General features: G+C 39.3%; 1 protein-coding gene across 2 annotated transcripts in view; it reads right to left on the minus strand.

The window, feature by feature from the left end:
* Positions 1 to 12,530, minus strand: part of SHC4 (SHC adaptor protein 4) — a 129,704-nt gene that overhangs the window by 78,012 nt on the left and 39,162 nt on the right. For both annotated transcript variants that reach the window (XM_024748869.1, XM_024748859.1), the window contains exon 2: positions 11,683 to 11,753. In XM_024748869.1, the coding sequence (XP_024604637.1) occupies positions 11,683 to 11,753 (71 nt within the window). The remainder of the gene's footprint in view (positions 1 to 11,682; positions 11,754 to 12,530) is intronic.

Below are 12,530 nucleotides of genomic sequence, written 5' to 3' on the forward strand. Positions count from 1 at the left end.
GAGAAAACCAGAGATGGGGAGTCTCTGCACTCCTGCTGCTGAGGTCTCGGCAGCCCTGACCGTACCCTTCTATTGGTTTGATTGTTCACTGATCCTCAGCTTCCATGAGCTGCCCCAATATCTTTTCAAGAATCCCCCTTTTGGCTTAAGCTAGGCAGAGTCATTTTCTGCTACTTAAAGCCAAAAGACTCTTAATAAATATACCTATGGCAAGTAGATGCACTTAAAATTATTTCTGCCACCTTAAAGCTCAGGTCAAAGCAAGTACTGGTCATACTTAATGACCTAGAAAATGTGCATAATAAATGATTAAAACACATCACAAATTAATAAGCACCATATAATCTCACTTTAGTTTCCAAACATATGACTGGAAAAACCTTATACCAAACTGTTACTCTTGATTACCTCCAGTGATTTGTGTGTTTTTTCTTTTCTTTTACCCTACTTTCCAATTCCCACAATGAGCCACATTTAATTTTTATAATCAGAAAGAAATAGTGAAAAAGTGTTAAGAATTAGATGCTCCACAGAGACCTGACATCAGCGATGGTAATGATCATAGCCGTGCTGTTCTCTCAGTTAGAAGTGATTTTTAAACACAACTCAGGGGAATTCTCTGGCGGTCCAGTGGGTAGGACTCTGTGCTTCCACTGCACGGGGCCTGGGTTCAATCCTTGGTCAGGGAACTAAGATCCCGCAAGCCGAGATGCACAGCCAAAAAAAAAAAAAAAAAAAATGTGGATAAAGATGACTCAGGCTTGCCTTTACTGCCTGAATTGTCTCCCAGCATCTTAGTCTATTCACAGCTATAAGAGCAGTTACTTCGCTTCAAACCAAAGCAATGTCACTAGGAAACATTAAGCGCCGTAGGGACAGGATTTGGTTTAAGAGTACCTGGGTTTGAGCCCAGCAAAAGAGCTGTGTGGTCTTGGGTTAGTCACTTATCTTCTCTGAGCCTCAGCTTCCCCCTGCTCATAATGGGGAATTACAGTGCCTTCTCTCAGGGTGATTGTGTGGTTCATAAGAAAACATGAATGTAAAAGCCCTGGGCAAGCGAAACAAGTGTCAGCTGTTGTTAACTACTCTCGCCTCTTGTCCTACAGCAGCCCTCTCCACCAGCATGGTTTCTGGTTGGGTTTCCCGGTCAAGAAGTTAGAAGAGGCCACTAGGCACTCCTTCCCTAATACTCTCAGCTGTGGCACCTGCTAGACAATAGGTCCTGATGCTTCAGTTGTCCTTCTCTTACTGGCTTTGCACCTTTTCAGCAAAATAAACAGACAACATTGAATACTTCAAAAATATAACTCATCTAGTAACTGATACTTTTCAAAAATCGTGGTAAAACATACATACATAAAGTTTACCATTTTAACCAGTTTTAAGTGTACAGTTCAGTGGCATTAAGTATTGATACATTCATATTGTTGTGCAATCAGTACCACCATCCATCTCCAGAACTTTTTCACCTTCCCAAACTGAAACTCTGTACCCATTAAGCACTAACTCCCTCCCCTTATAACCCCTGGCAACCACCATTCTGCTTTCTATCTCTGGATCTGACTACTCTAGGCACTTCATATAAATGAAATCATACAGTATTGGTCTTTTTGTGACTGACTTATTTTCTTAGCACAATGACCTCAAGGCCTGCAGTGTGCTGAATGTTTGTGTCTCCCCAAAATTTGTGTGTTGAAATCCTAATCCCCCAAAGGTGATGGTACTAGTAAATGGAGCTTTGGGGAGGTAATTAGGTCATGAGGATGCGGCCCTCATGAAGGAGATTAGTGCTCTTATAACAGAGGTACCGCAGAGCTATCTAGCCCCTTCTGCAATGTGAGGATACAATAAGTCTGTGATCTAGAAAAGGGCCCTCACCTGACCATGATGGCACCTTGATCTCAGATATTCCAACTCCAGAGCAGTAAGTAAGAAATATCTGTTGTTTATAAGCTACCCAATCTATGGTATTTCGTTATAGCGGCCCAAATGCACTAAGAAAAGGTGAATCCATGTTGTAGCATGTGTCAGAATTTCCTTTTTTTCAGCTTTACTGAGGTATAATTGAAAAATAAAGTCATAATATATTTAAAGTGTACAACATGATAGTTTGATAGATGTGTTCATTGTGAAAGAATTCCCAAAATCAAGTTAACTAGCACATGCATCAGCTCACACATTTGCCTTTTTTTGTGTGTGTGAGAATACTTAAAATCTACTCTCTTAGCAAATTTCAATACAGTATTATCAACTATAGTCATTATGTTATACATTAGATCATCAAACCTTAATCATCTTATAACTGAAAGTTTGTTCCCTTTAACCAATATCTCTCCATTTCCCCACCTGCCCTCCAGCCCTTGGCAACCACCATTCTACTCTCTGTTGCTATGAGCTGGACTTTTTCAAAAAAGATTCCACGTATAAGTAATATTATGTAGTATTTATCTTTCTCTGTCTGGCTTATTTCACTCAGCATAATGCCCTCCAGGCTCATCTGTGTTGTCACAACTGGCAGGATTTCTTTCTTTTTAAAGGTTAATATTCCATTGTATGTATATACCATGTTTTATTTATCCATTCATCCGTCAGTGGATACTTGGGTTGCTTCCACCTTTTGAGTTTGTGAATAATGCCGCTATGAACATGTGTGTACAAATAACTGTCTGAATACATGCTTTCAGTTCTTTTAGATACATACAAAGAAGTGGAATTGTTCGATCATATGGTAATACTATTGTTAATTTTTTAGGAACTGCCATATTGTTTTCCACAGCAACTGCACCATTTTACATCACCACCAGCAATACACAAGAGTTCCAATTTCTCCACAACCTTGCCAACATTTATTTTCTAGTTTTTTGTTGTTTTTGGTTTCTTTTTTAATAATAGCCATTCTAATGAGTGTGAAGTACTATCTCGTGGTGGTTTTTATTTGCATTCCCCTAATGATTATTGGTGTTAAGAACCTTTTCATGTGCCTATTGTCCATTTGTGTGTCTTCTTTAGAGAAATGTCTATTCAAGTCCTTTGCCCAGTTTTTAATAAGGTTGTTTGGTTTCCTGTTGTTGAGTTGCAGGAGTTCTTTACATATTTTGAATACTAATTCCTTATCAGATATATGACTTGAAAAAATATTTTTTCCATTCTGTGGGTTGCCTTAGTAACTGTACTTCTTGGCCTCACCTGTGCTCATTCAAATAGTAACTGCACCTGCATGTGAGAGACATTGTGCTAATGACACTAAGGAAAAGGTGCCCTTGACTTTCACACCCTCTCTCTGTGGGTTTGACTGTCATGCTATCAGAATCCTTCTCAACTGCTTGGGAACTTTTTTTTTAAATAAATTTATTCATTTATTTATTTATTTTTGGCTGCATTGGGTCTTCATTGCTGCACGTGGGCTTTCTCTAGTTGTGGCGAGCAGGGGCTACTCTTCATTGCGGTGCACAGGCTTCTCATTGCAGTGGCTTCTCTTATTGTGCAGCATGGGCTCTAGGAGCGCAGGCTCAGTAGTTGTGGTGCATGGGCTTAGCTGCTCTGCGGCATGTGGGATCTTCCTGGACCAGGGTTCAAATCCGTGTCCCCTGCGTTGGCAGGCGGACTCTCAACCACTGCGCCACCAGGGAAGTCCCAGCTTGGGAATTTTTTTTAATTACTGTATCTTTGAAGACTTCTAAAAGGAATTTAATTGGCTTTTCATTTCAGATACCTGAGAAGTGAGATCTCAGTCCTAACGAGGTTGTGAGGAACCGGGAGTAGCATAGCTTGAAGCTAGCAGAGGTGGTCACTGTCCACACATTCAGACACACACCACACAAAACCTCCATGAGGGCTCCCTGACGTCCCCATGTGTGTGGGAGGAAGTACGTCCATTCACACCGGTGCCTGCTGAGGAGGATTTGACTGTTATGTGTTGTAACTGTTCTCACCAGCTGATAAAGGTCATAAGCCCTGGCCCTGGGACCCCAGACCCTTCTTGGGGCCTTTACATTCCTTCCTGACCAATGAACAATGAAACTTGTTTTATCCAACCACGTACATTCTGCCTCAGCAAGTGCTCGTTGTCAATTTTTAGCATGACCACTATGAACTAGAGCTGTAACATTCTTGATTTCTTTTTTCTCCTTGCCACTCAGTAAATGTCTTCGCTGGGGTATGTTCCCTTGCCTGGCAAGTTAATAAACTCGGCCCTTTATGCCCGCTCTGGTGTCTTTACTTTGCTTGCCATGTGAGCTGCAATCCCACACTTCACTGCATGGTCTCTTCACAGGTCGACACAGAACCCACACACCAGATGCCGGACAGTTACTCCAAGTTTTACACTGATACACTCATCCATGCATAGCTGCAATCAACCTCATTCATACATTCCTCAGGAAATTTACATAAATGCCAGCCTATTTTCAGACAAATTGATATCTTAATTTAGCCACCTAGCATGCAGATATTTGACCTCTACAGAATACTTAAAACCTTCCCTCCTGATGTTCACATTTCTTATAAAGCTCATCCACGGGACTTTAGGTAAGTGTTCAGCTGCATCTTGGATCTGCTTTGCATCTAATAGTTGCTAACACCAAAGACACACACACACACACACACACACACACACACACAAGTATGCATTTGTCTCTGAAGAGCTGCCTTTAATGTCCTGTTGAAGCCAAAGAATCAAAATTTCAAGACAGTGAATTAAATTTGCAGAATCAGGGCTCAGGAGCAGTAACATTCCAAACAGGAAACTACTCCAATTACAACATCCTCTGAATTATGATCTCTGCTTACTTGCTGCTTTACCTACTACCAATCTCCCCAACAGCCTGCTTACTGTCTACAGCAGCAGTTCCAAAAAACACTACTCAGGGTTTTCTTCCCCCATGGAATGGAATGGGGCAGAAGGGAGGGAGTGGGCTTTAGGTTTTAGTGACATGATTTCTTCTGTGTGTGTGTGTGTGTGTGTGTGTGTGTGTGTGTGTTTCAGATCAAATGAGGTTTTTGTTTTCTTTATCTTTGTTTTAAAAACCATGATGAATGGTAATTAGATTTATCATGGTGATCAATTTGAAATGTATAGAAATATCAAATCACTATGTTGTATACCATAAATTAACATAATGTTGTAGGTCAATTACATGGCAAAAACAAACAAACTCATTAAAAAGGTCAGATTTGTGTAGAACTACCATATGACCCAGCAATCCCACTACTGGGCATGTACTCTGAGAAAACCATAATTCAAAAAGAGTCATGTACCAAAATGTTCATTGCAGCTCTATTTACAATAGCCAGGAGATGGAAACAACCCAAGTGTCCATCATCGGATGAATGGATAAAGAAGATGTGGCACATATATACAATAGAATATTACTCAGCCATAAAAAGATACGAAATTGAGCTATTTGTAATGAGGTGGATAGACCTACAGTCTGTCATACAGAGTGAAGTAAGTCAGAAAGAGAAAGACAAATACCGTATGCTAACACATATGTATGGAATCTAAGAAAAAATAATGTCATGTAAGACGGGAATAAAGACACAGACCTACTAGAGAATGATCTTGAGGATATGGGGAGGGGGAAGGGTAAGCTGTGACAAAGAGAGAGAGAGGCATGGACATATATACACTACCAAACGTAAGGTATATAGCTAGTGGGAAGCAGCCGCATAGCACAGGGAGATCAGCTCGGTGCTTTGTGACCACCTAGAGGGGTGGGATAGGGAGGGTGGGGGGGAGGGAGACGCAAGAGGGAAGAGATATGGGAACATATGTATAACTGATTCACTTTGTTATAAAGCAGAAACTAGCACACCATTGTAAAGCAATTATACTCCAATAAAGATGTAAAAAAAAAAAAAAGGTCAGATTTGTCGATATGAGAGGCTGAAGGTGGAGGGAGGGGAATTAGAGGAAGGGAGTCAAAGGCACAAACTTCCAGTTATAAGGTAAGTAAGTACTAGGATGTGATGTAAACATGATAAATATAATTAACACTGCTGAGTGTTATATATGGAAGTTGTTAAGAGAGCAAATCCTGAGTTCTCATCATACGAAAAACAATTTTTATATTCCTCTAATTTTGTATCTATATGAGATGATGAATGTCCAGTAAATTTATTGTGGTCATCATTTCATGATGTATGTAAGTCAGATCATTATGCTGTACACCTTAAACTTATACAGTGCTGTATGTCAATTATATCTCAATAAAACTGGAAGACAAAGATAAAAATAAAGAAATTATGAAAGAATAATCTTAAGAAATTAAAGAAAGAACAGCATAAAATAAACTTAAAAAGGAGGAGAGATACACTGAAGATAAAGAGGAAATAAATGAATTAGAAAATCAAAGACCAAGTAGATTTGAATAATAAAAACTAAACCTGGTTCTTTCAAAAGAGCAATAAAATAAACAAACTTCTGGCAAATCTGATTTTAAAAGATCACACAAACAAATCAGAAATGTTGAAGAGAGCAAAATCACATATATAGAGGCTATGTGAAAATTAGATGAGAATACTATGGCTAACATTATGTGACAAATTTGAAAAATCAAGATAAAATGCCCAACTTTTGGGGTAAAACCACCCCAAAATTATCTTACCAAAGGATAAAAAAAATTTGAAAAGACTAATAAAAAAGAAGATTTGACAATGGAGGTAAAAATCTAACAAGCTCTGAGAGTTGTTTGGGCTAGTTCCAAAGAGTTTTATAGTAGTAGATAATTTCAACATTGTTTAAATTGTGTCAGAGCACAGAAAATATGGAAAGGTTCTGCAATCATTCTTATGAGGCTAACGTATTCCTGAAACCAAAATTTCCTAAGTATAGTTCAAAAGAGAAAACTCACTTAAAATAAGGATGCAAAGGGCTTCCCTGGTGGCACAGTGGTTGAGAGTCCGCCTGCCGATGCAGGGTACACGGGTTCGTGCCCCGGTCCGGGAAGATCCCACATGCTGTGGAGCGGCTGGGCCCGTGGGCCATGGCTGCTAAGCCTGCGCGTCCGGAGCCTGTGCTCCGCAACGGGAGAGGCCACGGCAATGAGAGGCCCGCGTACCGCGAAAAAAAAAAAATAATAAAGCAAAAATTTGAAATAAAATATTAACAAGTTGTATGTAACTGCTACCTATGATGACATGACAATTAAGAAGGGTTTACAGCAGGAATTCAATGATTGTTCCATATTATAAAACTTATTAATGCAGTTCTCTACAATAATAAATTAAAGGGAAAAGTATCATTTAACCATCATGACATATTAAAATAGTGCCAAAGAGCAAAATTTCCTAATCCTGGAGCCTTAACCTGAAGTTCCATCTCCACATCTATTAGCTGTGTGACCTTGGGCAAGTTACTAAATCTAAATTTCATCTCCTCGTTAGTAGAATGAGAGTTTCTAATAGAGATAATCTTAGTAAAAGTTTTGCGTTCCCACTCCCCCCCAACAACTAAAAAATAAAAATCATGTTGAGAACATTTTTATAGGAGAGAGGAATGACTATGTCATCCTTACTATGATTTTCATTTTCCCCTTCTCCTATTTCCTTTTTTTAATCCTCCCGGACCGAGGCACGAACCCGCGCCCCCCCGCATCACCAGGCGGACTCCCAACCACTGCGCCACCAGGGAAGCCCCCTCCTATTTCCTTTTGATATTGTTTTCCAGACATTCTGAAGACAACCATCACTGTGAGCCTTTGTCTTCCTAATCATCTTGCTTCTCTTTTCTATCAGGAAAAACCTCCTCCTTTGCCCTTTCGCATGAACACTAGATTACTAAAAATGAAGATGTGGTCCTAAATCAGTCAAGTGGATAAATGCCTGGGTGAGAACTAGTGGATAAATCTGGAGTCCAAGAAGTGTGATGAGAGCTTTGGAAAGGGTGTAATCCAGGGAACTGCCGACAAAGTACATGGCCTCCTTGTCCTTTTCTCTGCTCGGAGTATTCTCTGTGTTCTAGACGTCCTATGGATTCAGCCCTCAAACAATTGGCAGAAAGGTCCCTCATAATGAGAAGAATTTGACTCCATCTTTGTCCTCTGTTTCAAACACTGACCCAACTGTTGTATCTTAACCATGGCTCCTCCTTTATTATCAGGAACTTCATGTTGCCATCTGTCTATTAACTGGAACAATGTACTAACTAGTAGAGACATGGTAAGATCAATTAACATAGGCAGGACATCAGCCTGAATACACCTGTTTGTATGCGTAGTGGCAATTAGCTACATTAGTTTATCAGCAGTCACACCTGATTAATCTGCTTGATGGTAAATGTCAGGAGATATCTGTGGTCACACAAAATAAAGATCTTTCTTATAGAATTCTCACTGGTCCATTGAATTTTTTTCTTGGGTTAAGTAGGATTATGAGTTAAATGAAACTTTGTGAATATGTGAAATTCAAATTGTAAACTATTTGAAACTTGATTCAACATTTATATATTAATAACAGCTTAGGCAATTGGGAATAGAGCAACTTGAATAGTGGCTGAATGTGAATACCTATGTAAGTTGAGAAAAGAAAGGAGAAGGAGATAAAGAAGGAAAAATTAAGAGAAGGAAGAGTAAATATTTGCGAAGTAGGGTGGGAATTAGAGGTTTATGGAAAGTGAGCCACCCTCAAGCTTCCACAAATCTGCCCAGAGCACAATTTGCCATGCCTGAATCTCATACGGACACATCTACAAGGAATAATATCCAGGTACTATGCCAGACACCTCCCCTTGGATCTGTACATTAGTCATGAACCGAATCTTCATGGCAGAGAAAGAAATAGTCTTTTACCATTTACTAAACAGTAGGAAAATACAGACTGACAAATTCATAAAGATGTTTTAAAAATAGAAATTAGGAAGTTAAGATTAACATATACACACTACTATATATAAAATAAATAATCAACAAGGACCTACCGTATAGCACAGGGAACTCTACTCAATACTCTGTAATAACCTATATGGGAAAAGAATCTGAAAAAGAATAGATACATGTATATGTATAACTAAATCACTTTGCTGTACACCTGAAACTAACACAACATTGTAAATCAACTATACTCCAATATAAAATAGAAATTAAAAAAATAAAATAAAAACAGATAGTAACAAAAAATAGATACATGGATGGGAGGGAGGGTATCAACTAGTATATGGTTCTTCTGCAGAACAATCTAGCAATACAGATCTAAAGCCTTCAAAATATTTATATTGTTTGACCTAGTGATAAACCTTGAAGACATTATGCTAAATGAAATAAATTAGTCACACAAAAAACAAACACTATATAACCCTACTTATATGAGGTACCTACAGTAGTCATATTCATAGAGACAGAAAGTGGAATGGTGGTTGCCAGGGGCTGGGGGAGAAGGGAATAAGAAGTTATTATTTAATATACAAAGTTTCAGTTTGAAAAGATGAAAAAGTTCTGGAGAGGGATGGTGGTGGTGTTTGCACAACAAGATGAAACGCACTTAATGCCACTGAATTGGACACTTAAAAATGGTTAAAATGGTAAAGTTTCTGTTATACGTATTTTACCACAATTAAAAATTCTTCTGAATATTTAGCAACAGGAAAATGGCCAACATGGGAGAAACAGTAGCAAATATTTTTCAGATTTTCTACAAAAATCACTGTAAGCACACGTAAGGAAGAAAAGATCAGAAGGTTTTTCCAAAGCACAAAATGTTAGTAGACATTATTTCCAGGTGAGATTATGAGTGATTTTCTTTTTCATACTTATCTGTATTTTCTAAATGTTCTAAGTAAATATACAGTATAACTAGATAATAAAATAAAATTTAAAAGCCCACCTACTACATCTCTATCCTCTTACCCTGCTTTATCATTATAGTAATGGCACTTATTACTACCTGAAAGTATATTGTCTCTTTATTTGTTTCCTTGCCATAGTCTGTTTCCCCAGGTAGAATGTAAGTTCTCTGAGGTCAGAGGCATCTGCATCCTTTATTCTTGAAGAGTTTCAGGCACTTGATGAGCACTCCATAAATACTCAAGTGAAGGAGAACAAGTCAAAATGAATGGATGAGGGAATGAACAGAAAATCAGTCATCCTCAAGTATGGACAGTGGCATTCCTTTCTCCTGTATCCCCACTCCAGCCACCTGGGGTAGCGACCCTCTTCCTCCCACCTGTAACCAGCTCAGGATTGGAGGAAGGGCTTTCTCCAGATTAAGCATCATCAGAATGAAATAAAACCTGAAATGTGTCCAAATTAGGGCTAAGAGAGTAGGAAGTAATCTAGAAACCCTCTCGCTTAAAGGATAGTTGAAGGGCCTGAGAATGTGAAAGAGAAGGCTTCAAAGGGAGGGAAGATGTAGCCATTTCCAAACCCTGGAAAGTAGTCAGGTGGAGTCATGCATTTACTCCATAAATATCCATTGAGCCCCTTCCGGGTGCCAAGAACTGAAATAGGCACCAAGAATACAGAAAAAAAAAAAAAAGAAAAATAGAATTAGATTTCATTTGTTTAACTCCTGAGGGAATACCAAGGATTGGTGAGAAATTTGGAAAGACAGATTTGATGCATTGTAAACAAAAGAGTCCACAATAGCATTTCTTAAAGATCATTTCATGGAACCCCAGAGATACATGGAATGTTCATTTCTGTTACATAAAAAAAGAATTCTGGGGCCAGATAAACTTAGAAAATCTCAAGATGAAGTTAGTGCGTTTTAAACTATAGCACGGGACTTCTCAGGGTCTTTAATACCGTACATCATTGTAAACTGTGACTCTCCTAAAGAGCGTATTCCTTTCCCCAAACCTTTTGGTCAAGAGGACAATTTTTCAAGGCCTCGGACTTCTATAAGATAAGCATTAGGAAAAGTTATCCTCTCTTCATAATGAGAACATTCACCTGTGGAAACTGTGGCCTGCAACCATGGATGCAGACAGGCACTGCAGCTTGCCCCTGAGACACATACTGGCACCACACACTGCAGATGCCCAAGTCTTCATCCTGAATCACTCCTATAAATCCAGTCCTCTCACCTCATCTCCCTCACCTCACAATTTTCCCAGTTACCAGTCTCAGCACTCAATTATTCCCCTTTCCATCCTTGCTTTGAACCTGGCCTTAAAGAACCATGCCTTGTGTTTCTGCTTCTGACTTGTGCTCTGTGTAATAATGATTCTGGTTCTTGCCCTAAGCTGCCGGAGGCCACCCTGGGTAACGGTCCCCGGGTTCAACTCTTTCATCCAGCTCACCTTACATGGAGGAGGGAGACCCAGACAAGGAGTAAGAGTTTCTTGGGTCAGGGATGCCATAAATGGGGAGAGCTTGGGCTTGCTGATGTGGAAAGATTTTCCCTGTTCTTATTTTCGGCTACTTCTTCGACAGGTCTGAGATTCTGTAATGTCCTATTTCTAGACATTATTTTAAATACATTTAGTATCTGGGAAACCAGCTATTTCTCTGACTACATCATCTTGTCAGTTCTCATATGAAATGCAGATGCTCCTCCACACAACTGAGAAATCTTTCATGTGATGAGGCAAAGCTACTCATCGAAGGTCACTGGGCTTTGGTGTACCTTCCAGCCTTATGAATAAAAACCCACGATGCCTTTGAAACCTTGTATGAAATTCCTGTGGGGAGAAACTCTTGTGACTTTAGACTATAGTCCTCAAAGTCTGTCCCATTTTTGTTCTCTTACCTTGTAACTTGGGTTCTCATTCCAAAATCCAGTGACCTCATTGATTGCAGCACCTCAATACAGCCCATGTACTGGAAGAAGAAAAGAAAAAAAAAGAACAAGTAGGAAAAAAATAGCACAAAGATAGCTCTTGGCTTCAGAGTGATTTCCTGGGAAACACCGTAAATCAGCCCCTGATATCAAATTACATTTGCACACTCAGCCTACCATTGATATTTCCGACCATTAATGGACACAGGCCTTCAACTGCAGTTCAGTTATAACACATCAGCTGAATTCAAAATATGATATCAGGAATACAGCTGTCATCCCTGACCAATGTGAGCTCAGAGGTTAAGAGCTTGGGCTCTGGGGCCAGACCATGTGAATCTGTATCCTGGCTCTGCCAGTTGTTAGTTATGGAACCCCAGCAAGTTATTCAACTTCTCTGCATCTCAGATTTGTCACAGTAACGTGGGGATACAATCAGAATTGTTGTGAGAGTAAAATTATTTCCTACAGGTGTTCTAAGAGCAGTGCCTGATACATTCATGCACTCAGAGATCAGAGGAAGCAAAACTAAAGGTAATACAGGAATAGCAAATCTTCTAGGGAGATAAAATAAGCATATAAGTGCAGATAATATAGGACAGTAATATAGGAAGGTCTTATTTTTTTTTTTGCAAGATCATTTATTTATTCAGAGGGTTCAAGGGAAAAAAAAGTCATGTCCTACACCAGGAATAAGTACATTTAGCTTGAACATGGAGTATTGGAAAAGGCATTGAGACTTATAAAGCTAAAAGATGGTTTATATTTAATGTGGCAGCAGCGGGAGCCATCAGGCTGCTGGGAAGAGAGTGATGGGA

The sequence above is a fragment of the Neophocaena asiaeorientalis genome, unplaced genomic scaffold (genome assembly GCF_003031525.2).
Source record: "Neophocaena asiaeorientalis asiaeorientalis breed wild unplaced genomic scaffold, Neophocaena_asiaeorientalis_V1.1 scaffold298, whole genome shotgun sequence".
Classification (NCBI taxonomy): domain Eukaryota; kingdom Metazoa; phylum Chordata; class Mammalia; order Artiodactyla; family Phocoenidae; genus Neophocaena; species Neophocaena asiaeorientalis.